Below are 25,536 nucleotides of genomic sequence, written 5' to 3'. Positions count from 1 at the left end.
GTTGCCCAGAGTTAAACAGCTGATGTCTTAGTAGGATTCAAATTCAGGTCTTGCAGACTCAAGTAGCATGCTCTACCCACTGTACTACCTAGCTGCATCAAAGCTTTTTTCCACCTCTGGGTTTGGACTGACCATTGTTTGCATTAATTATTTCCCCAATTTTTATTTAAATGATTTGCATATATTTATTTACTTGTATGTTTATGCTGTATATGCTTGTCTCCTTTATTAAGATTAAGCTCCAGGGCACTGGGATTTTTTCATTCTTCATATTTCACATCCCTAGTACCTAGCTCAGTGCTCAGCACATAGGAGGCATTTAATTAATGCTTTATTGCTTTATTGGACTGGATCTTTTGGAGCTTACAGCTTGTTGATGGGATTACCCTAGAGAAGTTTAAACCGTGAATGGCAGGTATGAATGGTGTCAGAGAGGGAGAGGATATCTTCACCTTCCTCTCTCCCTTCTTCCCCCTACTTCCCCTTCACCCCCAAGATGGTTTTAGGCTGGATGCCACATGGCCCGGGCCATTTCTCCATTTGTGGTCCCAGGACCCAAGGTGGGAATGCAGGAGAGAACTGGGTTCTTTAGTCTTTACAGGGAATCTCCAGTGCACACAGATTGGTTGATGGGGAGAAGAAGGAAACATCTCTAGGACTTTGGAAAGCTATAGGAGGGTCTGGCCTAAAAAGAACATCACGAGCATCTCAGGGCTGATTGGCATTCTATGTGCTAAGCGCTGCATGGGTGGTTTGGTATAGGACTTCTTTGTGTTACAAAGTTTCCCAAAAGGAGTGGGTGGAGGGATAGTCCAGAAATATTTTCCAATGCCCAGGAAGGGGAATGAGGCAAAATAGTTGCCAGGACTTTCCCCAAGCTCCTTTTATCCTTAGGATCCCCAAACACAGGCTCCATGATCAGTGGTCCCTGGAAGCTTTGCCCCCATGATGTAGACAAGGAAATTTGGGCACATAAGTGATATGCCAGAGAATGTGGGACTGCTTGGGGTTTTCCCTTCAGGCTTACTGCAATTGGCAACTCAAATCATTAAGCTCGAAGCGGGCTATGGGCTTGAGAATTAGGCACACAAACATAGACGTAACGTCCTTTCTGTCCCTTTGGGAAACTGAGGACTAGAGAAGAAGGTAAGATAAAAAGTCCTGGCATCTCTGGTTTTATCGTTTCCAACTCAAACTATTTCTGGTTGCAGGAAGAGGATCAGTTCTGCACTCTGGTCCAAGGAATGGCCTTCCTTCTGACACTCACAATTTCCCCATTCCTCCATCTGCCAGTTGGTGAGTTAGTGATCTGGGATACCAGGTCCTTCCCAGGGACATGAAAGGAGAGTGAAAACTCGGGCACGGAGGGAACAATGTCCAGCTCTGGGATCAGAGACCCCAGGGACAAATGTGACAGAGGGAGAGGGCAAAGTTCTAGACCTATAAGGAGAGTGTTTCCCCCTCTTTGGCTGGATCCAGGCTGGATGCTGTATGACCTATGCCATCTCTTCAGCCAAGTCCCAGAAGGTCATGGGTTTGGTTCCTCGGGCAGCTGGGCAGCATACAGGGCCAGGGTGTGATGCAGGAACTGGTATTGCTCACTGGTCTGGATCATGCCCCCCCTGGAAGGAGAAACAACACAGTGGATGCTGAGAGCAGAGACAAGATCAGGAGGATTCCAAAGACTCCAGCTTTCCATCTTCTCCAACTGTCCCACACGGCTTCTGCTCTAACACTCAAATCTGGTTTCTTTGGTTTACAACCTTTAGTCCAGACCCAGCACTCATCCTTTTTTGTAGTCAGTATCTGTAGTATGTTTAATCAATGCTTGATGGCTTGATTTAAATATCAGGCTAAGGCAGCAATAACAGGGAACCTCTGAATATTTTTTAGTGAAGGAGCGATTTGCTCATACCTGTGCTTTAGGATTATTTCAGCTTCTATGTGGGAGATAGATTTGAGAGGGAAAGAGACTAGAAGCAGAGGGGCTATTGCAATAGTCTTACACAATAGAGAGGAGATGGAGAGGAGCAATGTGTAGAAGCAGACTTGACAAGGCAAGGCAACTGATTGGATATGGGAGTAAGGAAGAATGAAAAGCACAGAATGACTTTAATGTTTTGATCCTGAGTGGCCAGAATGATGAGATGCCCTCACCAGAAATAGTTCCTAGAGAACAGACAGGTTAAACAGGAGAGAATGAAGAATACTATTTAGACATGTTGAGTTTGAGATACCTATAGGACATTCAAGTGGTGGTGTTCCCCAGCACTTAGTGATGCAGTTCTAGGGTGTGGGAGAAAAATCAATTCTGGATATATTGATCAGGGAGTTGTTTGCATAGAAATAATTATTGAGAGTGGCTAAGTCATCTCGATTATTGTAAATATACAAATTAGAAATAAAGGACACACAAAGAAAAATGCTATGTGCATCCTGAGAAAAAACCCAATAGGTAGAAGTATGTATAGAATTATATGTATATATGTGTGTATATATAAGCATACAATACACATAATGCATGTGATATATATACACAACTATTTGTGTCTAGTGGTAGCCATCTCTGAGTGAAGATGGGAAACAAATTTACATGATAATTTGTTGTATATTTGGGGAGAATAGTAAGTTGTATATAGTATAATCCATGTATAATCATTTTTTATTTTACTGCATAATGGACATGCTTGTTTTGTTTTGTGAAATGAAAAAGAAATTTTAAAAAGAAATGACCACTGAACTCACAGAAGCTAAAAAGATCATAGGAAGATAGAGTACAGATAGAAGAGGGCCCAAGAGAGATCCTTGTGAGGCACCCATATTTAAAGGCCAAAGATGGCTGATGATCAGCAAAGTACACTGAGAAAGCATGGTCTGAAAGGTGAAAGGAAAATCAATCTGAGGAGTCAATTAGCAGCTAATTGGATTACTCTGCCCTAGCATGACTTTCGTGCATCTGATCTCTTGTGTCTCCATCTGTTAAAAGTTCTCTCTTTTCTTCAAGCCCCATCTATCCTTTCCTGACATGCCCCTCCTTCTTCCCTGCACAGGAGAGTGATCCCTCCCTCCTTAAATTTCTTACAGTGTTTTGCTCAGTGCTTCTCCTGCCTTATCTTTACTTATTGTTATTTGTGTTTTCATCTTTCTCCTGTTTTAGATAGGAAGCTCCTTGAGGGCAGGGAGTTTCTGGAAGAAGCATCTTAGCTTCCTGGGTGCTCACTACAGTGCCTTGCCCGAAATTTAATAAATGTTTGAGAGGGCAGCTAAGTTAATGTAGTAGAGAGAGCACCAGCTCTGAAGTCAGGAGGATCTGAGTTCAAATGTGACCTCAGACACTTAACAGTTCCTAGCTGTGTGACCCTGGGCAAGTCACTTAACCCCAATTGTCTCAGCCAATATATATAATATATATAATCAAACTGATTCCATCAGCTCTTGAGTCCTAGCAATTTGTGCAACTTTGATGAGACATATTTTCTGCAAATGTCTCACTACAATTTCATCTCCATATCTTTGATTTTTAGTTCTCTCCCATTGCTAGGTTTTTCATTCTTCCCCAGCCCTCAACCCTTAAATTCTCCAGGTCAGGGGGATTATACAATGTTTTTATACATATACCAAATCTTTTTAAATGAGCAGTTGAGGTTTTTAATAAATCCATATATTTGTGATCCAAATCCTAGTGCCCCACCCGAAGTAAAAATGTACACCCTACTAATGATAAAATAAAGTTGTTTTCAGCAGCAGGGATCCTTTCTTTCAAGACACTAGTGCTTGAATGATACATACAAGAATGGGGACATAAGGAAAAGCTTTGACCTGGGGACGATCGTTGGTATGGTTGTCAGGGTGGCTCTTAGCTTTAGCAGGAACCCACCTGTCCAGCCGAAGCTGGCAAACAATGCCCAGGATGTCTACTTCTCCTCGAGCCTTGAGCTGTTGGCAGCCGATCCGTGTGGCAATGAAGCAGCCAGTCCGGCCGATCCCAGCACTAGAGATAAAGCAAAGGGGAAAAGTAGGGTATGTCACCAGGAGAACAGGGTATGTAGAAGCTAGTTAGCCCCAGGAGCCTAGTTCTAGGCTAGCAGAGCTGGAAATCAGGGCTTCTCTCTTGGGAGTTGGGGAATAAAATCAATGCTGCGAAGACCATCTCGGGGCACTGGTGGAGCATAACAACTGGATGGGTCAAAGAAAATCTCATCAAAGAGAGGCAGAGGAGGGGTTATTGCAGGAGTCAAGCAATGGTCACAGACACATTCTCACTGCTATATTTTTTAAAAAACACATTTCATCTGCTGAGAAAGCTCCAGTGTTTCTCCACGATGCCCCTTCTGTCACTTAGCCCTTCTTTGGAATCCTCCTCCTCTCTGATCAGCCCAGGTATGGCCCCACCTGAGCAAAGTTTCTCATGCTTTTCTGGTAAGCCATTTCTTCATTGATCTTTGTTTCCTTTATAGAAGAAGTCAGAGTTCAAAGCCTGCTTGTCAGTACAACCATGGGAAAGCAGTTAACCTTAAAGCCCTGTCTAAATAAATGTCAGCTAGTTATATTTAATTTTCTCCGCGCCTTCTCTATCCCAGCCATTTTCACCAGCATCTCCCCAACCCTCTCTCCCTGTTATCTCCTCCATCCCAGCCTCCCCTACTTCATTCTCCCTTTTTCTCCCATTCAATTTTTTTCTCAGATTTGTTGATACTTCATCGCTTTTAGGAAGCCTTCATGCGTCACCTGACTGGGAGTTCACCAAGCCAGCTCCCTTTCCCAACCTCCCTTCTCCTAGAACAGGAGCTCCCTCAGGCTAGGACCTCTTCTCCATGTCCACTCTTCCCCAGTTCTCCCTTCAGTATCTAGGCTGGTGTTCTGTATTCAGCATCAGCACATTTGATAATAATAAAAGAGCATTTCATAGTGTTTTATATCTTTCAAAGTATTTCACAACAATTCTCAGCCAGATGCTATTATCATTTTATTTTTTCATATTCCTGCCCCCATAATCATACAGATTGTAAGATAGATTTGAACCAAGTCTTTCTGATTCCAAGTATGGTACGATAGTATTCTATCCACGTTGCCATCTGACTACCCAACTAATCTTTTAGAGTTTCCCAAACCAAGGCCATCTTTGGTCTCATTTTGCATATGTTTGAGCAATAAAGCCCAAGAGCGCAGCGCATGTGTACGTGTAGGTGTGAGTATGTTTGTGTTTGTATATAACTCAGGGGCTGAGGCAGACTTAGGAGGGTTTGAGTGAGATACGAACCTGCAGTGGACCACGATGGGCCCAGATTTGGCTGCTGTGTCTGGGCTCTCCTCGATCTCATCCACCAGGCGTAAGAGGGGCCCGGCTGACTCTGGGGTCTGATGATCAGGCCACGCAGAGAAGAAGACGTGTTTTACTGGACGACGCTCCTCCTGGTACTGAGAGATGAGGTAAAGCATAAGGGAGGGAGGGGTGCAGGAATGGGGACTGTGAAGTTCAAATAGATCCTTCAGTTCATCAAAGGTGGAACTAGTGTCTGCTCTCAAGGATCTCATATTGTACAGGGTGTTAACACAGAGAAGTGTACTTGGGCCAGATTCATTAGGGAGAGAGCACTAATCGTTAGGGAGATGTGGAAAGGTTCTCCTTAGGAGCTTGAACCTAAAAGGAAGAAGCAAAGATACCAAGAGGTAGAAAGGAGAAGGGGGCTTTGTGTAATGAGACATTATTACACTGGAGAATTTAGGGGCCAAGAAGTCGGGGATACCAGTTTTCCTTCTGCTTTTAATGCCCTGTTTCTTTCTTTCTTAAAACTGTTGGAAGTGGGGCAGAGCCAAGAAAAAAAAGAAAAGGCAGGAATTGCCTGAGCTCTCCAGAACAATATTTGAACCAAATTCTGGAGCAGCAGAACTCACAAAAGGACAGGGCAAAGTAATTTTTCAGCCTAAGACAACTTAGAAAGTCAGCAGAAAAAGTCCATTACACTAGGGTAAGACTAGCATATACACTAGGGTAACCCTAGCAAACCATCAGCAGAACTTGAGGTGGACTGAATCAGGGTGGCAGTAGCCACTTTTGATGCTCTGGGACCCCATAGATAGTAGGGTGGTCATACAACTGGTCAGAATGAGAGCACAGGGGTCCCTTGGTGGTACTGGGTGCAGGGGTCTGTTGTATTACTAACACCAGGATCCAGGTGGCACTCCAGGGCAAGGAGGAACATTAGCACATCCGAGCTTGTGGCAGCAAAGGACCAGAGACCCGGATGATCACAGTTTCAGGAAAAGACTGCTTGTGGTCACTCACAGACCAGAGCACAGGACAGGAGAGTAATAAACTTACTTCTCCTTAGAGCATACGATCTTGGAGAAACTTAAAACTTACAGACCCCCTAGAACTAGTTCTGAAAATAATTGCACAAAAAATCTGAAGGTTGGGATGGTGCCCTCTCCACCCAGGATGCAGAGTCCAATTTTAATATAAAGCTAAAAGTCAAGAAGTAGGCTAGAAAAATGAGCAGATAACAAAAAATAAAAGATCCTAACCATAGAAAGTTAAAAACAACCTTAAGAAGACAATAAAATAGAAACTGTTACATCCAAAGCCACAAAGAAAATATGAATTGCCCTGAAAAAGCTCAAAAAGGATTTTAAAAATCAAATAAGAGAGGTACAGGAAAAATTGGGGGGAAAATAACAATGATTCAAGAAAATTATTTAAAAAAAGCTTAGTAAAGGAGGCACAAAAAATACTGAAGAAAATATACTTTAAAGAACAGCTAGACCAAATGGCAAAAGAGGCACAAAAATCCAGTGAAGAGAAGAATGCCTTAAAAAGCAGAATTGGCTAAATGGAAAAAGATGTACAAAAATTCACTGAAGAAAAGAACACCTTAAAAAGTAGAACTGGACAAATAATAAGGGGGTACAAAAGTTAAATGAAGAAAATAATTCTTTAAAACTTAGAATTGAGCAAGTAAAAGCTAATGATGCCATGAAACATTGAGAAGCAATAAAAGAAAGTCCAAAGAATGAAAAAAAATAGAAGAAAATGTGAAATATCTCTTTGGAAAAGCAATTGACCTGGAAAATAGATCAAGGAGAGATAATTTTAGAATAGTAATACTTGAAATCCATGATTTTAAAAATCCATGATTTTAAAAAAGAGCCTAAATGTCATCTTTCAAGAAATTACCAAGGGAAACTACACTGATATTTAGAAGATAGAAATTTTAAAAATTGACCAATCATTTAAAAAAGACCCTAAAATGTAAACTCGCAGGAATATTTTAGTTTTAGCAAAATTCCGGAACTCCCAGGTTAAGAAGAAAATATTGCAAGCAACCAGAAAAAAAACATTTAAATATTGTGTTGTCAGAATAAATAAGATATAACAGCTCCTACACTGGAGGGCTTGGAATGTGATATTCCAGAGGGCAAAAGAATTAAGATTATAACCAAAAGTCACCTACCCAGCAAAACTGAATATAATTCTTCAAGGGAAAAAATGGATATTCAATGAAACAGAGAACTTTCAAACATTCCTCATGATAAGACCAGAGCTGAATAGAAAATTTGATTTTGAAATACAAGCCTGAAGAGAAACATAAAAAGGTAAAAAGGAATTCAATAAGGTTAAACTGTTTACATTCTTACATGAGAATATGATACTTATAACTCTTAAAGACTTTCTCATTATTTGGACAGAATGAGTATATATATATATACACACATATATATACAGAGAGAGAGAGAGACAGAAAAGACAAGGGTATGAGTTGAATATAATGGAATGATGTCTAAAAAATAAAATTAAGGGGAAAGAAAGAGAAATGCACTTGGAGAAAGGGGAAGGAGAGGAAGAACGGGGTAAGTCATCTCATATAAAAGAGCTATGAAAGAGTTTTTACAGTAGAGGGGGAGATGGGGAAGGTAGTCAGGAGAACTTAAACTTACTCTCATTGAAATTGGTTCAAAGAAAAAATAATATCCACACTCAGTTATGTATAGAAATCTATTTTACCCTACAGGAAAGTAGGAGGGAAAGGGGATAAGAGAAGAGAAGTGGATGGGTGATAAAAAGGAGGGTAGAGTGGAGGGGATGGTAATCAGAAGCAAAACATTTTTGAGGATGGGCAGGGTGAAAGGAGAGAGAGCATAAATGGGGAAAAATAGAATGGAGGGAACTACAGAGTAATCATAACTGAAAAATATTTTACAGTGAGTATCTCTGAAAAAGTCTTTATTTCTCAAAAAGAAAATTGAGCCAAATTTATGAAAAATTGATAAATTATCAATGGTGACAAACAGGAAGTTTTCAGATGAAGTAAAGTTATCTATAGTCACATAAAAATGTTTTAAATCACTACTGATTAAAGATATGCAAATTAAAACAACTCCCAAGATTTCATCCCACACCTATCAGGTTGGCTAATGTGACAGAAAAGGAAAATGACAAATGTTGGAGATGTGAGGAAATTAAGACAGTATTGCACTGTTTATAAAGTGGTTTCTACAGAACAATTTGGCACCATGCTCAAGGAGCTATAAGATCATGCATACCATTTGACTAAGCAACTACTAGGTCTGTATTACAAAGAAATAAAAAGGAAAAGGAAAAGGATCCATATGTACACAAACATTTATAGCAGTTCTTTTAATGGTAGCAAACAATTGGAAATTGAGGGGATAGCCATCAATTGGGGAATGATTGAACAGGTTGTAGCATATGAATGTAATGGAATACTGTTGTGTTATGAGAAACAACGAGCAGGATATTTTCAGAAAAACCTGGAAAGCCTTACATGAACTTATGCAAAGTGAAGTAAATAGAATCAGAACAGTAACAGCAATATTGTATGATGATCAGTTACAAATGACTTTATTCTTCTCAGCAGTACAACAGTCCAAAACAATTCCTAAGGATTTATGATGAAAAATACTATCCATCCCCAGAGAAAGAACCAATGGAGTCTGAATGCATATTAAACAAACTTTTTTTTTGCTTTGTGTTTATTGGAAATTGTTTTTGGCCTGTGTTTTCTTTTACAGCATGACTAATAGAGAAATAGGTTTTGCATGATTGAACATGTATAACTTATCAAATTACTTGCCTTCTCAATGAAGGGGGAGGGAAAAAAGAAGGAGAGAATTTGATTGTCAAGTTTTAAGAAACAAATATTAAATGTTGTTTTTAACATGTATTTGAGGGAAAGTGAAATATTAAATTATTAAATTAATTATTTGTAAATTAGTATATTATAAATTATAATAAATAAATTAAATAAAAAATAATTGTAGAAGATTGGGGAACCAAGAGAGCACAGACCAGTGGTAAAAAAAATGGGTCCTTCTGAGGAGATCTGGCTTTTTAGTCCTAAGTTGCTACTGATTTGTAGTACGAATTTGGAGAAGTCATTCTGTCTCCTGGGCTTCAATTTCCTAATCCATGGTAAAATAGGAGTGCTGATATACTTCCCCTTCCCAGCTTCCTATCTCTGTCAGTTGCCATGAAGACAAAACAGATATGAATACATACAGAAAAGTATAATGTGCTATTTGGGATCTAGGCTCACCAGTGGATCAATTAAGTATTTATTAAGCACCCATTACATACTATGAGCCATTCTAGACCCTGGGGAAAGATGGCAATGAAACAGACCTTACTGTCAAGTAGCTTTCATTCTATCGAGGGAAGCAACCTGGATTCCCCTAAGTATGCACAGCATACATGCAGAGCAAATACAAGGAAATTTCAGGGGAGTGTGAGGCATAGAAAGCTAGGGAAGAGCCCCAGGAAGGGTCTCGTGAGGGAAAGAGTGCTTGAGGAGACATGCAGAACAAAGACAAGAAAACTTTCAGTTCCAGGAAGGCAGAAGCAGTGTCTGTTCTCTCTTGTGCCTTAGATACAGAGGATAGGGTTTTTGCCAATTATGGGCTCAAGAAATTCTGTTGGTCCTGGTGAAGGATTTGATTTGACTTAAAATAGAGTTACTAGAAAAGGTTAGGGAGGACGACAGTGCTCATTGTTTGGAGAATGACTGAACAAGTCAAGATACCTCCCGGGAATAGAATATTATGGTGCTGTAACAAATGACACGGTTTTAGAGAAACCCAGCAAAACTGGGTGCAGAGTGAAGTGAGCAGAATCATGAGAACGATTTATACAACAGCAATATCATCAAGACAGATAACACTGAAAAATTTGAAAATTCTGATCAATATGATGATTAGCCACAATTCCAGGAGAACAGTGATGAAGCGCACTATTCACTTCCTGACATAGAGTTGAAAAATACAAAATGCATAATGAGACATACATTTTGGACTTGGGAGGTGGGAACGACTAGGCAGGTCCTACACCCTGTGGGAAAGGTCTGTCTCCTATCAAGCTCTCCAGATACCTTAGTGTGGAGAGTTTTTAGCTAATGATTTATATCTCTATTGAACAGTTGTTATACCTGAATAGTAAGGTGCCGGACAATATATTCTGGGCGTTCTTTCACATCCTGGACCCGTATCTGGAATGGCCCATAGCTTTCCTCCTCTGTCGGCCAATAGTGAACACATTTCTAGGTAGAAGGGAAATGGGAGTGAGAGAGGGAAGTAGTTCCACTAGCATGATCCAGGGATGCTCTAGACAGGAACTGCCTCTTTAGGGGTGAAAGATAGGAGTTTATGTTGTAGAAGTTACATCTCCTCTTGGATGAAAGTTGGGGACTAGGTCTGTTACTAAGAATGAGCAAGGAGTAAACTTTATCCCCAAGTGGTTGTCTTTACCCTATGGAAGGTGGAGAAAGGGGAAGGGAAAGGAAAGAAAATCAGAAAAAGGATCCTGCAATATTCTAAATGGAGAAAGAGAGAGGCAGATTTTCCATGGCTTCCTATGGTTAGAAGACTGTTCCCTAGGGATGGACTATGAGTGTTTCCCTGAGGTACCGGCTGCCTCTGCTCCAGGAAGATCACCTGCTGGGGAAGATCAGTTGGAATCCTTCCTTAGTCTAACAGATACTAGGAATCTGCCTCTTCCCAAGTGCCCTTGTTATCTGCTGCAATCTGGTCCTGTGGGATGCTCAAGAGTGGTTTTTCTGGGGAAAGCTTCCACCTACCTCTTTGCCCTCTTGGAGCTGGGTGAGCATGATGATAAGGGGCACCTCCTCTTGCCACACCATTTCCCAGAAGTCAGACACAGTATTACGCATGGGGCCCTGGGTTGCAATGTAAACTTTCTCCCGGCCATCATAGCCCTGGAGAGATCGAACAGAGTAAGGAGGAAGAACCTCAAGGAACTTCCCCAAGCTCCCTCTCCCTGGAGCTTAGACATCCTGACATGAAGTTGCAGCCCTTTTGCAAAAAAACTTGGCAGAACTCTTGACAAACACCCACACCCACACCCACAACCCTTTTCACAATTTACATGACATTTGCATAGTTTAATTTTGCTACATTTCATGTATTTAGCATCAAAATGCAGAGCAAGATCTTCAAGTTTTCCTCTTTTTCTCCAAAATCCATCTTCCTCTCTGCCCCCTCTTAATCAATCAATGAATAATAAGCATTCCTTAAGCACCTACTATGTGCCAGACACTCTGCTAAGTGCATATAAAGATGGGTATGAAGTCCTTCTCCTCAAAGGACAGCAACAAACACATACACCAATGAATGGATGGATAAATAGATAAAATACAAAATAGATGGCAATCTGAGAAAGGCAGCAGGAGCTGGGAAGGTAAGGAAAAGCCCCATATAAAAAGTCCTGCTTAATCTGAGTCTGAGGAAACATGGGATGGGAAAGGAAGCCATGGGAGATGACCATTGCAAAGGCAAAGAGATGATGGAATATTTGGTATAAGAAGGATTCAGCTCTGGGATACTTAATTGTCTATCCTTGAATATGTTGCTGTTGCTGCTACTGTTGATTTTAAAATCAACATTCTCCTTTTACATCCCATGAAAACAGGGATCAGATTGTGTAACATTATGGAAACAGACCGGGACTGTAGGTAGAAGTCCTGGGTTCAACCTTGGCTCTGCTACTTACTCCCTCTGTGACTATGGCCATTCTCACTTTTCTGGGTCCAGATTTCCTCAGTGGGGATTGATTAGAGAAGCTACTGGAGACAGATGTCATGAAGCATTTGATTTTCCCTCAAATCTAGGTCCCGTGTGGAAGGGACCTCAGAAGCCATCTAGTAAAGACTTGTTATTTTATATCTGGGAAAACAGAAGCCAAAATAGTCAACGTAACATGACAAAACTCACACAGATTAAAGTTTCTTGGTAGCGTTAGGATTTGAGTGTGGATCACTTTCCTCTATATCCCACATTCTTTTTAGCATATCTGCTATGGAATCAGTCTTTATAACCTGCATAATCTTGGGCCAATTTTCTCTCTGGGCTTCAGTTTTCCCTTCTGTAAAATGGGGTGGGAGGATAAGGGCAATTATATGTTCTTTAAGTTATCTCCTAGCCCTAAATCTTATAAATGGGGAGAGATTCTTGTTTCCCCTCTCAATGATCAGAGATGGCTATCAGAGATGCAAAAGGATGCCCTTGCTCCTGATAACCACGAGAGGGCAGAAGGTTTCATGCCCACTCTAGGGATGTGTGGTTCTTTACCTGAAGGAGCTAAGGGTTTATCAAAATTCCCTGAGGCTGAAATCTGGGGCATTTCTCTTAGCTTCCTTAGCCGGCAATTTTTGGAGAGTTATTCCTTTCCTGACCAAGTGGCACCTCAGCTTTGAATCCTTATGTGGGATGGAATTTATAGGCCTGAGAATAGGGAGCAGTGAGGGATAAATGAAAAAAAAAAAGGACCCCTTAAGGGCTGAATTGCAAAAGCAACATAATGTTTATTATCTCATTATTATTATTATTAATTAAATTTTATAATATTTGTAAAGCACTTAGAACAGTGTCTGGCACAGAGTATATGTTTGTTTCTTGATACTGTCTCTCCCCTTCCCAGGGAGAGAAGAGATATTGCAGTCCAATATAGAGCTTCTTAATTTTTCCATTGCGGACCCCTTTTCACCTGAGAAATTTTTACTCCACCCCTGGTAAATAGGTATATAAAATAGGTTTACAAATAAAACATTTACTGATAACAAATCATAATTTCTTAAGCCCCACATTCAGTTACTGATCCCATATGGGATAGCCACCCACAGTTTAAGAAATGTTGGTCCAAGGAAGGCTTATTCTCCACCACCTTTGGCACTTTTCCCCCTGCAGATTTCCAGACTCATTACCTCTTATTTATGTCTTATAAGTTGAGTAGCTGATTTTCAGTATGGGCGGGGGTCTCCTGCCAAATTTAGGGGGTTTAATTATTGTGAACACTGTATATAAATGCAGCAGCTCATAGTCTTAAAGACTAGGTGACGCCAAATTTTGTAAGAGCTGAATGTTGAAAAAACATATTTTGCAAATAAAAATTTTAAAAAAATGAAAATGTCACTGGGGGCAAGGATAAGGAATACAATTTGGAAAAGTCAAAGCACAATTTTGACTGAATAAATAGCTTAATTTCAGAAATATCTTTTAAAATAGGAAAATATTAAAGACAAATCTGAGGGGAAAACAGTCATTATTTTTGGTGGGAAAAGAAGCCAACAACAGCATATCAATAAACTGTCAATATACATGACTGAAAAAAAAGACTAGGTGACCTTTGGGGGAATCATAAAATGGACCATAGCAATGGATCTGGTTATATAGGGAATTCCTGTGTGTATTTATTGGAATAAATTGGTTACTAGGTGGAACAGTGCATAGAATCCTGAGCCTGGGGTCAACAAGACCAGAGTTCAAATCCAGACACTGACAAACTGACCACAAGCAGATCCTATTTACCTATTTTCTCATCTAAAAAAAGTCAACAGGATTTAGTAATTGCATCTACTTCCCAGGGTAATTGTAAGGATAAAATGAGATAATATTTATAAAGGACTTTGTAAAGTTTAAAGTATTATATAAATGCTTCTCTTATTATAAATTGGCAGTTAGTGAAGCACTCAGCCTGGAGTCAGGGAGACTACTCTTCCCGAGTTCAAATACAGCCTTAGATACTTAATAGCTGGGTGAACGAGGCAAGTCATTTTGCTCTGTTTATTTCACTTTCTCATCTGTAAAATGACCTGGAAAAGAAAATGGCAAAACAGTCCCGTGTCTTTGCTAGGAAAAACCCCAAATAGGATCATGAATTGTGGAATACAATTCATTGACAGCAAAAGAAAAAAAGGAATGAATGAAAGAAAGGAACAGGTAGAAAAATCTAAATTTGATATCAGGAAAGAAATTTCCTAACAATTAGAATTACACATAATTGGAACAAGTTAGAAATAGTAAACCATTCCAATATCTTTTACTAAGAAAACCCAGTGAACGGAATGGTCCATAGCATCATAAACAATTGAACATTACCAGACAACAACATTGTTCCACTATGGATATACTGTATATATCTGTATATAATATGTATATGTTTGTATGTACATATATGTGTATATATATACACAAACATAGTAGCTAGCTGATATTTGTGGCTTTCTTATAGGGTGATTTTTTTTGATCATGGGTTAGATTAGTTAATTTCTGAGGTCTCTTTCATCCTTGAAATAATATTATTCTGTGAAAACCCCCAGGATAAAAGAATAGAATAGAGAAAATTAGGTTTCTTCAGACCAAAAAAATTCCATGTAGTAAATATATGTAAATATGTTCATATTTGGTGTTTTTGAATAGAATAGAAACCATCAATGTTTTCTTCCAAAGCTAACATGCCTGGACACTAGATTTCCACAAGTCACAGTTTGGGGAACATTGGCCCAATCTAACCTCAACACTTTACAGAGGAAGTCGACTAACATCTTTGTTTCATATGCTTTAGAAGGAAGGAGCTGGATAAGACTCATTAATCCACAAATATTTATTAAATGCCTACTATGAGCTCAGAACTGTGTTAGGTTTTGAAGATAGAGATTAAGAAATAAAATTAGCCTTTGCTGTCAAGGGATTTACATTCCTTGATCAGGGGTTCTTAAGTTGGGGTCCATAGATTCCCAAGATTTGATCTATGAACTTGGATGGGGAAAATTTACATCTTTATTTTCACTAACTTCTAATGAAAATTGAGCACATCTTTCAATTATTTAAGAATGTGATGCTAAGATAGCCTTCCTCAGCTTTGCCAGAATGTCAAAGGAGTTTGTGATGCCAGAAGATTAAGAATTCTCATATGATTCACTGCCTAACATCCTCTCCAGCTCTATTCTGGCCCCTCTCTGTGATTTACCCAAGGGTGATCAGCTCTGTGGGGAGCTTTTGAACCTAAGGTCCAGAAAAGAACAGGCAGAAAAGTACACTGACTTCTAAACAGAAGTCTGAATTAGGATTTCAACTCTTGATACTTTCTATGTGTTGTTTTGTTATTCAATCATTTTTGTTTTAGCTGATTCTTTGTGATCCCATTTGGAATTTTCTTGGCAAAAATATTGGCATGGCTTGCCATTATCCTGGCTCATTTTACAGATGAGGAAACTGAGGCAGGCAGAGTTAAGTGACATAGCTAGTAAGTGTCCGATGCTGTATTTGATCTCAGAGAGAAGTCTTCCTAACTTCAAGCCCTGTACTCTATCTACTGTGTCATTTAGCCAGATTGAATCTCAGTTTTCTCATTTGGAAAATGTGATCATTAATATCTGTACCACGTATGTAAAAAGTTTTTAAGAAAGGAGCTTTTTGTCATAGCTTATGAACTATAAAATGTCATAGAAATGCATGTTGCTGTTATCAGTTATTAGAGTTTAACATGATACCTGGCCCATGGAAGTAGGTGCTTTGTTGAATTGAATTACAAAAATACAAATTACCCAAGAAACCCCTTTTGCTTGACCATGGGATTGTTGTGGTGCTGCTAGAGATACTTACTCGGATGTAGTTGGCGTTAATGTAATCCCCGTCTTCCTGGCTCTGTGCCCGCCCAAGACAGACACGGCTTTGAGGATCTGACAGAAAAAAAATTACGGAGGTCAGGAATCTTATGGAATAATGCTTATTATCAGCACCGTAAGTGAATGCTTGCTGAATGAAAAGTGATCTTATTCAGTAGGAAATAGGGAGTCATTAAAAGTCTTTGAACAGGGAGGTGCTATTTGTTGGGTATTAGGATGATCAAGATATTGTTGTTTTGTCCTTTGTTCTCAAAGAGGAACATGACATTGGGACCATACCATGACATGCGAGTGAATTGGATTTAAGGGAGAGAGATCTGTGCAAAGTCACCAGCCTCACTTTACCCTCCAGAGCCATCTGGGTCCAGTGCTGGGAAAGATAGATTGGAGAAGTAAGAGACTGAAGGGGGAGACCCAGCTAGAAGGCTGTTAGAATAGCTTGGGTGTGCGGTGATATGGACACAGACTGAGCTGTCTCCTATGGACACTATGGACTTATGGAAAGGTAGGAAAGGATGACCAATATTGAAAATCATGAATGTCCTTTTGATGGAAGAGCCAAGATTGAGAGAAACGTGATTAGCCCAAGATTACACAGCAAACTAGGAGAAGAGTCAGGACGAGATTTTAGGTCTCTTGATTCAGATGTAAGACCTCCCATGGAGGACTTAACAGTCTTTATTTCAAAACAAACAAACAAACAAATACATTCCAAAACAAAAAAACAAACAGCCAAAAAAAAAAAAAAAACACAAGTAGGATTGTGAAGAAGCAATCAAGGCTGTGCTAGTTTGGAAGTCAGAGAAGTTGGTTCAAGTTTTGGCTTTTACACTAATTTCCTGAGAAACCTTGGGGAAAATAATTTCATCTCTCTGGGTCATCTCATGATGATGTCATTATCAGCTGAAATCCCTTCTAGTCTGGTCAGGTCTATAAGCATCATGGACAAGGTAGCTTTCAGCAGGAAGAGCATCTGAGAGGAAATCTGCTATTGCCCATATCTTCCCATGGAGAGGGCTCTAGAAAGGGGCTCAGGAAGAGCTTTGGTCTGTCATAATGCAATTCTGGTCCTTTTGCCCACCCTGGAACTTCTGTGGTTGGTGAGTTAGGCTTGAATTAGTTAGTCAATGTTATTTTATTTTCTCTCTAGTTAAGTGAATCCCTCTCTGCTTTTCACTAGCCAAGTCCCTCTGGGCTATGTAGCAGCCAGATTCTTAGAGTAGAAAACTCTCCTCTGGGTATAGGTATGATAGTGAATCGAATCATCAAGTTGGGACTCTGTAGGGTCAAGGAGAAAGGGAGAAACAGATAGAAACACAGAGAGAGACAGAGACAGGTGAGAGACAGAGAGACACACAGAGTAAGGGAGGGAGAGGGAGGAGAGGGAAAAGAAAAGAGAGGGGGGAAAGGAGGGAGAGAAAAGAAGGGGGAAGGAGGAGGGAAGAAGGGAGGAAAAGGAGGGGGAAAGAGAAGGGGTAGAGAGTGGAGGGGAAAGAGAGGAGACAGAAGGCAAGAGGGAGGAGAGATGAAGGAAGGAGGAGGGGGAAGAAGGAAGGGAGAGAAGGAGGAGAAAAAGGAGGGAAGGGGGAGAAGAGAGGAAGAGGAAGAAGGGAAGGAGGGGGGAGCGAGTGCTGAGTATCAGATAAGCCTGTGTGCAGTAAAGGTTCTGACTGGGGCGGGGCTTATGCTTACCCATTCCCTGGAAACAGATTTTCACATCCAGCTGAGGTAGAAGATCCAAGCTCCTTGGAGCCTAGTGTCCCCCTAATTCCCTAGTCTCATGGAAAACCTGCTGGACTAGATTTATCTTCCTCAGCTTCCCCCTTTCCCAGTTGTCCATCTTCCGTAACTGGAGGCTACATCTCCTCCAGCCCAGCCCGTCTCCTTCTCCTCCGTTCAGACTCTGCTTTCCCCTCTCCTCCCATCACTCTGGTTTGCGACCTCAGGAGCTGTCCCTGACCCTCAGCTCTCACTCACACCACGCCTGTCGTCAGGTCTCGATTTCTCTCTCCTGAGCATCTCTAGAAGGGGTCCTCCTCTCATCACCCACATGGCCGCTGCCCTGAGCCATGCTCTCATCATCTCTTGCTTGGGTTGCTACCACAGCTCCTTCATTAGTTTTCATACCTCAAGCCTCTCCCCATCTCAGTCTATCCTCTCCTCAGGTAGCAAAGGTCTTGTTCCCCTACCACTATCCCTCACTCAATAAGCTGCAGTGGTTTCCCATCACTTCCTTGATCATCTATTTGTCATTTAAGACCCTGAAACTTTTCTCTTTCTAGCATTCTCTCTGTATTAGCATACATTCTAAATCTGATTTCCCAGTCCCACCGTATACATAAAAACTTCATCTCTTAACTCCAGACATTTTCACTGGAATACTCTCTTTTACCTCCCGCCTTTCTGCAAAACTCAGCTCAAATGTCTCCCCAGTGCTTACCCCAGCACCTAAGTGGTCCATAGCTGCTTATGAATTGATTCCTTTTCCATTCCACCTAAGCCTTTGCTGCATTTCTATTTCCTGTCTCAGCAGTGCTTTCCCAAGCGATGCTATGTCTCCTCCATCCCAGCGGTATCTTTTCTCTTCTAGAAAGTATCTTCCATTCCAACTGTGCTTTCTCTAATTTAAAAGCACCCTCTGCCCAGCTGTGCCCTCTCCATTCCAGCCCTTCCTCCTCCACCCTAGCTGCCACTTTTCCCTCCCAGATGTGGCTCCTCCATTCCGCCATGCTCTTGTGGAGAGAGAGGAGCCCCCTGCTCCGGCCAGACCCTGGGTTTCATGGCTGTCATTCAATTGGACCCAAGGTTCTGACCACCCCTAAATTCCACTCCACGCCTTGCCTTCCCTAGCCCCACAGAGAAGTCTCCCCCCACCTCCCCTGCTCCCTGGCAGGGCTCTTACTTGGCAAGATGGTCTTGTATCGGTCCTTAGAGGCATGGCCAGGAATGTCCAGTTCTTCAGGATTGACAAAGTTTGGGGGAATCTTCTGGCAAGTGTGAGGAGGAAGGGTGTAAGCCGCTGTGACTCCTGTCCTGGACTCCCTGCCGAAACCTCCACTCTGGGGCTCACTTTTCCCATAGGATCATATATCATAGATTTAAAAGCTAGAGAGGATCTTAGAGGCCATGGAGTCCCATCCCCTCATTTTACAGATAAGGAAACTGAGGCTCAGGGGTTAAGTGACTTGTGCATGGTCTGCCAGTCAATAGCTGAGGGTCTTCCCAATTATAAGCCCAGGACTTGTAGCTGTATCTACCCAGCTGATTAATTAGTTGATTAAATTTCCTATTTTTGATATTAGCATATAAGGTTATGTTATTATGGGGTTATAGTTAAAAAAGAAGGCCCCAGAGAATTGCCAAGTTTTCTATGACTTTCTACTTCCATGTTTACCTCTATTCTGAAATTCTTCCTGTTAGCTCTGACTCCCCTGCGGGCCTCTCCTGGCCACAGAAAGACACAAATTTGACTTCAATTTTTGCTAACGTAATGAACAACTGTAATATTGCCTAATGGCTCCCCCAACCTCGAGCATGCCCTTATTGTGGAATGATTCAGGGCGGTGATTCAGAGGCAAATGGGGTGCAGTTTAAGGGACAGCCCCGGGGATCTTACCGAGAACTCTTCCTCTAGCTGCTTGGGGCTGGGGGGCTGGTGCTGTAGGGCCCAGCGGGTGAGGGGGTGCTTAGCGGTCCTTAAGAAGTGGAGAGTGAGCTCTCTGGGTGTAGACACTGAGCAGATGGGCTCCACGGCCCCCAGAGAGCTCACATCCAGGATCAGAGCCACGTTGGAGCCTCTCCTGCAAGAAAAGCCAGAGGTCACAGCTGGGGAGACCGTTCTCAGTGCTTCCTAATTCCAGGGTCCCACTTCAAGTCCCCGGGGTCCAGAGTCCCAGCAGTTTAGCGCCAGAAGAGCTCTCCAAGGGGATCCAGCCCAAGCTGTCCCTACACCAGCTTTTCCACTCGAAGACTTCCAATGATGTGAAACTCTTTCCCAAAGCAGTCTAATCTACTTTTGAGCAACCCTAATTGTTAGGAAGTTTTTCCCTATAGGGAACCTAAATCTGCCTTTCTGAAACTCCCATGTATTGCTCCTGTCTGGGGCCAAGGAGAATAAAGTTAATTCTTCTACCTGGCAGACCTTCACATCTTTAAGGATTATTATCCCCACCCCACCCCCATATTTAAGGAAAACACTCCCATTTTTTTCAAGATGCTTGAATGGACACGGGCTCCAGTGCCCTCGCTGGAGGGGACCCAGGAGGCCAGGCCTTGCTTCTCCCTCCTCCAGGGAAACTGCCAACTTTCAGGTCCCCGACTTCTGCAGGAGCTTAGGCTTTTCCCTCTTTCTTTCTCCATGTCTGCAATTCCCCCGCCCCTGTCTATACCCAAGGACAGGGAGGACAAGGGCAGTCCAGAAAGGATCTGTGCTGTTGATATCCGAGAAATGCTCCTGTCAGAGTCCAGCCACCTTTTCTTTCAGGTTAGACCGACCCAACTTGAGCCTATATTAGGCTGAAGAACATGGGGGACGTTGGGTATGGAGTGACAAGAATCTCCATGTCCCAGATATGCAAATGCACACAAATCAGCACATCTGGGTTTCTTTCTTGATTCAGGGCAATAGTCTGCTCTGCACTAAGGTGTCTGCTGTGGAAGGAGGAGGGGCATTTTAGTGGTGTGGGGGATCAGGGCTGAGGGGTCTGGAATAAGGGACCCCGCCTCCTGGTGAACCCTCCCCAGGTCTCACCTCTCCTGCAGTCTAATGTGCTTCTTGGCGGTAGAGCCGGGGGCAGGAGGCTGGGCCATGCTTGCCCCTTGTGGCAGAGCTGTCTGCTGAGCTCGGGAACACTCCTCCCAGGCCTGGACCATGCTGGGCTGGGGCTCAGGGGGCCAAGGCAAGGGCCCAGAGCAGGCTCACTCAGCCACGGTAACCATCTGAAAGACACAGGCACCCCAGGGCTGACATCCCTCGGGTGATGGGCAGGAAGCCTTCAGGCCTGCGGGACCAGGACGGGCAATCTGAGCAGGGGAGGAGGCAGGGCAGGACCCCACAGGCCAGGGCTGGGGCTTGCGGTTGGGCCCGTCTGCTGTCCGTTTTCTCATGGTGCTGTTATCGTTCCCCCCAGAGCCGCTTGCATTTCCGGGGTGGGAGCAGTTATTATCTGGAGGGCAGGACGGGTAGCCTTTTAGGGCCCAGGATGAATTGTCTAAGGGGAAGAGGAGAGGGACTTTGGTGAGGGGGAGGAAGAGATAGAAGGCTATGGAGGAGGTAGAGAGGAGAGGGCTGGGGGGGGGAGATATACCCATGTGTGTGTGTGTGTGTTTGTGTGTGTGTGTGTGTGCGCGTGTGTGTGCATGTATACATATGATCAGGAAAAGCTCTTAAGAGGAAAATAAGAGAGGTTTTGTGGGGAGAAAACTAGGGAGGAAGAGAGAGGGTTGGAGGAAGCTTTCTTTTGGGCATCTTGATACCAGGCGTATCCCAGTGCTGGGATCAGAGGGGATCCAGGGCTCATCTGTCTCAGTAGAGTGTCCACTCAGGCCCCCTTTAACCATGGGCCATGCTCCGTCCCAGCTTCAGCTCTGGGGTCTCTGTGCAGTGAGGAAGACTGAGGGGGTGATTCTTTCCTCTTCCTGTCCTTCCCCAACTCTTGCCTCCGTAACTGTCAGGAAATGGCTTCACTGAGCCTTTAATCTAAGGGAGCATGTGGCAGAACACAGCTGGGAGCACGTGGGGGTGGGGATGGGGAGGTACCTTGGCCTTTTCCTCTTTAGGGGGCAAGCCCCTCTCCCAGAGTCTCAGCCATAGCCGGTCAGGGTCTAGGGATAAAGAGGGGCAGCCGGGAAACTGCACTTCTTAGGGTCGGAGAGAAGGAAAAAAAAAGCAAGACGAATGGATATGGGATCAAGGGGAACAGTGCCTGTCAGGGTCTGGGGAAAGAGGAAGTTTGCCCCTCTTTTTCCTGGGAGATCCCTTGGCCTTTTGCGTTCTCATGGTCTCAGAGGGTTATTGGAAGTGTGTCCACTGCCCAGTCCAGCCCTAAAGTGTGGTGCCCCTTCCCTACTTCCACCTTCCCAGCAATAACCTCCTCCCCGCTATTGCTGCCCTTGCACAGAACTGAGGGACTCCATGAGCCCACCTCCCCTCATCCCCCTTCTAGTACTTACTGGAGTGGCTGTGTCCCCCCAGGCTGCCTCCTGCCAGCTGTCTGTCTGTCTGTTTGAGGGCTGAGAAGGCTTCAGGAAGCCAGCTTCCTCCCTCAGCCCCTCCTTGCCTACCACCCACGCACACCCAACCACATGCTGCCCTCCATGCGCCCACTGCCACCAGGGGGAGGGTGCCCGTTTGCCGGGGCCATCTGACAATCCTGACATCAGGTGTCCTGTCCATTTCCCCAGGAATTCAATTCAAAGCAATGCAATTAAGCCTAATGCTATAGGATCTTAAGCACGACACTTCTCCCATTTATTTTTTTCTTAGTTAAATAATGGAGTTGATTGAGATATTCTTTAAAGTTCCTTTCAGCTCTAAATTTTGAGACTTTAATTATTCAACAATTTTTTTCATTTTTTCAACAAATATTTATTAATTATCTTCTATAGGCAGAGCATTTTGTTAAGATTTTAATAAACACAGTTGTTTTAAAGAGAGAGTTTCTGCTCTCTAAGAACTGTCTTTGACCATGGGGCAGGGGCAAGGGGTGAGAGATCTAGAACAGGAAGAACCTTTGGAGTCCCTCTAATCCAGATGCTGTGACTCTGTGACCCATTTTGTGAAAAAGGGAAGCTCTGACTCTCATAGGCCTCCTCAATTTCATAGAGGCCTGAATAATTTAGTCCAATTCTCTTGTTTAACAAATGGGGAAATTGAGGGTCAAAGTGGTGAAATGACTTTCCCAGGATCACACAGGGAGTAACAGTAATGTTGGAGTTTAGTATCAGGTTTAATTACAAAGCCAGGCTATTTCCACCGTACATCAGTATTTATTTACCCAGCTCCCAAAGCATCTTCCCTTTCTTCCACTTACAAGTGTTTAATAGTTTCTAAAGATCTTCCTCCTGATGGGTTTCATTTCTAAGCAGTGTGGACTGCCCTGAATAGTCACATGACACCTTTTTGCTGGACACTGCCATGCCTGACCCCTAACCTTTATCCTGCTTCCCCAGCTATCCTGCTGTCCAGATCTCCCCCTGCTGTCCAGCTCTACCTCTGCTGTCCAGCTCTCCCTCTGCTGTCCAGATCTCCCCCTGATGTCCAGATCTCCCCCTGCTGTCCAGCTCTCCCTCTGCTGTCCAGATCTTCCCCTGATGTCCAGCTCTCCCCCTGCTGTCCAGCTCTCCCGCTGCTGTCCAGATCTCCCCCTGATGTCCAGATCTCCCCCTGCTGTCCAGCTCTCCCCCTGCTGTCCAGATCTCCCTCTGCTGTCCAGCTCTCCCCCTGCTGTCCAGCTCTCCCCCTGCTGTCCAGATCTCCCTCTGCTGTCCAGATCTCCCCCTGATGTCCAGCTCTCCTTCTGCTGTCCAGATCTCCCCCTGATGTCCAGCTCTCCCTCTGCTGTCCAGCTCTCCCCCTGCTGTCCAGCTCTCCCCCTGCTGTCCAGCTCTCCCCCTGCTGTCCAGATCTCCCCCTGCTGTCCAGATCTCCCTCTGCTGTCCAGCTCTCCCTCTGCTGTCCAGCTCTCCCCCTGCTGTCCAGCTCTCCCCCTGCTGTCCAGATCTCCCCCTGCTGTCCAGCTCTCCCCCTGCTGTCCAGCTCTCCCCCTGCTGTCCAGATCTCCCCCTGTTGTGCAGATCTCCCCCTACCTAGCTGGCTTTCCTTGGTGGGAGCCTTCTCCCAGGCATTTCTTGCCCTTTCCAGCTTCCAGAATTCACAGACAAGCAGAGCCCTTGTGAACCTCAGAGAGGATGTGGGCTACCAGCTAGGAATGGGACTATCTGGTCCCGGGCTCTGCAGTTTCTGGGAGAGGACCCCAGAGCCCAGAGCAGGGAAATCTAGCACAGCTTCTCCTGAACTCAGGACGTCCCTCTTCATGACTCTCTGACCCGAAGACAGGCAATTCAGCTGAAAAGCCCAAAACAGAGAATGATCAGAGGAGAGTCTTTCCCAGCCCTGCTCACATTTCTCCCTGACAACCCCTTCCCACCCCCACATACCATCTCAGAAGACTTATGGATCCAGAAAAACCTCTGGCCTGAGAGGGAGAGGTAAGCTGGCTCTCCAGTCTCCTGGCTCCCCAGCCATCTGATGGCTTCTAGGGAGACAGACCCAGCTGTTTGCCTTCCTCCCTCCCTGCCCCCCAGCCCTGCCCCCACACACCTGGAGGTCTCCACCACCTTCCCCGTTCTTTTGCCGCTCAGCCAGGCAAACCTGTTCATGTTCGCTGTCTTTTTTGCCTTATGTCGTCCCAGGCATCCTCCCTTCCTTCTCCAATCTTTCCTCCGGTACCCCCACACTCTCTTTTTTTCCTCCCACTTTTCTGATTCAGCCATCAAACGGTGACAGCATCAAAGAACTGAGGTACAATAGGTGCTGGGAAGGAGTGGGGGGACAACCATGTGGGAGGGGGGAGTAGGGAACGATCATAGGGTCCTTTTACAGGGAAGGAAACTGAGTCTCGGACGGGGTTGGGGGTGAGGGACCGCATCCCGACAATGAACAGAGACACTCGGACCCCGGTACTCAGAGTGCAGATCCGGTGCTCTGTTCACAAACGCATTTAATTGTCCCTCTGGGACTTCCCTTTTGAAGGACCATGTTTTCTTTATTCTTGTGACCATGGATAAGTCATTTCCCATTGGAAAAATCACCTTTATTTTCTTAGGGATAAAATGAGGAGGTGGAAAGAGATGATTTCTGAGGTTCCTCCCGCCGTAAGTTCCCATTTCTCAAGAAGGAAGAAGGGGTCACTCCGATCCTGGATTAGGTGGGAAAGGAGAGCCTCCTCTCCGCGGAGGGCCGGATCTCAGGAGTCTCCCGCAGCTTCCTAACAATCTACTCCAGTGAGGGTTTTCAGGGTTGGGGAGGAGAACAAGGAGGGGAGAAGGGGCCACCTCCTCAGGGTGCTGATTGTAATCAGGAACAGGAAGCTAGGATGCCACAGGGGGGCGGAGAGGAGGAAGCGGCGAGTTCCCCCCATCCTCACCCCGAAGGTCCCCCCCCCGCCCCGCCATGTTTCCATGGTGCTGAACCCCCATTCTGGTCCTCCCCAGCTCGGCTGGCCGGCGGTTTCTGCGTGGGTGGGCAGCTTCGGGTCCTGGGGCCTCCTGGGGAGGTGAGGGCGGGATAGCTGGGAGGAGGGAGGGGCTGAGGCTGGAGAAGAGCCAATCTCCGTACCTGGTGTGTCCCAGCTCCCCCCGGGGTTCTTTGGTTGTCCCTTCTGTGCTCACCGCCCCCAGCCTTCTTGCTCCCCCCAGAATACCAGACACCTGTGCGGGATAAATCTGCCTTTCTGCTCTGCTGGGCTCACCTCCTACTTCCAGCAACCCTTAACTTAGGACAGTGGGCGTGGGAGCCTAGAACACTCAGGTAGGAAGACTGAAAGGAGTGTTTCACCCCCAGCCCTGCCACTTACTATGACCGACAATCACGAAGTCATTTCTC

The 25,536-nt window shown here is 44.1% G+C and overlaps 1 protein-coding gene across 3 annotated transcripts; it reads right to left on the bottom strand.

The window, feature by feature from the left end:
• Positions 1-318: 318 nt before the first annotated feature.
• On the bottom strand, positions 319-22,207 carry PTPN7 (protein tyrosine phosphatase non-receptor type 7). 3 transcript variants are annotated; one of them, XM_051998649.1, is made up of 10 exons: positions 22,104-22,207; positions 20,683-20,870; positions 19,549-19,732; positions 18,835-18,919; positions 15,910-15,986; positions 11,088-11,225; positions 10,440-10,550; positions 5,261-5,418; positions 3,878-3,991; positions 319-1,622 (listed from the first exon to the last, which is right to left on the bottom strand). In XM_051998649.1, exons 2-10 carry the CDS (start codon positions 20,802-20,804, stop codon positions 1,529-1,531), a joined length of 1,083 nt encoding a protein of 360 aa, XP_051854609.1. In that variant the 5' UTR covers positions 20,805-20,870; positions 22,104-22,207; the 3' UTR covers positions 319-1,528. The 3 variants fall into 3 exon arrangements, with proteins under 3 accessions (XP_051854609.1, XP_051854608.1, XP_051854611.1); XM_051998648.1 differs by having other exon boundaries at positions 20,683-21,142; positions 22,104-22,193; XM_051998651.1 differs by having other exon boundaries at positions 18,835-18,916; positions 20,683-21,142; positions 22,104-22,193.
• Positions 22,208-25,536: the final 3,329 nt, after the last annotated feature.

This window comes from Antechinus flavipes, chromosome 4, assembly GCF_016432865.1.
Source record: "Antechinus flavipes isolate AdamAnt ecotype Samford, QLD, Australia chromosome 4, AdamAnt_v2, whole genome shotgun sequence".
NCBI lineage: Eukaryota > Metazoa > Chordata > Mammalia > Dasyuromorphia > Dasyuridae > Antechinus > Antechinus flavipes.
Note: the sequence above shows the minus strand (reverse complement) of the source record. Positions and strands in the feature narration are given on the sequence as shown.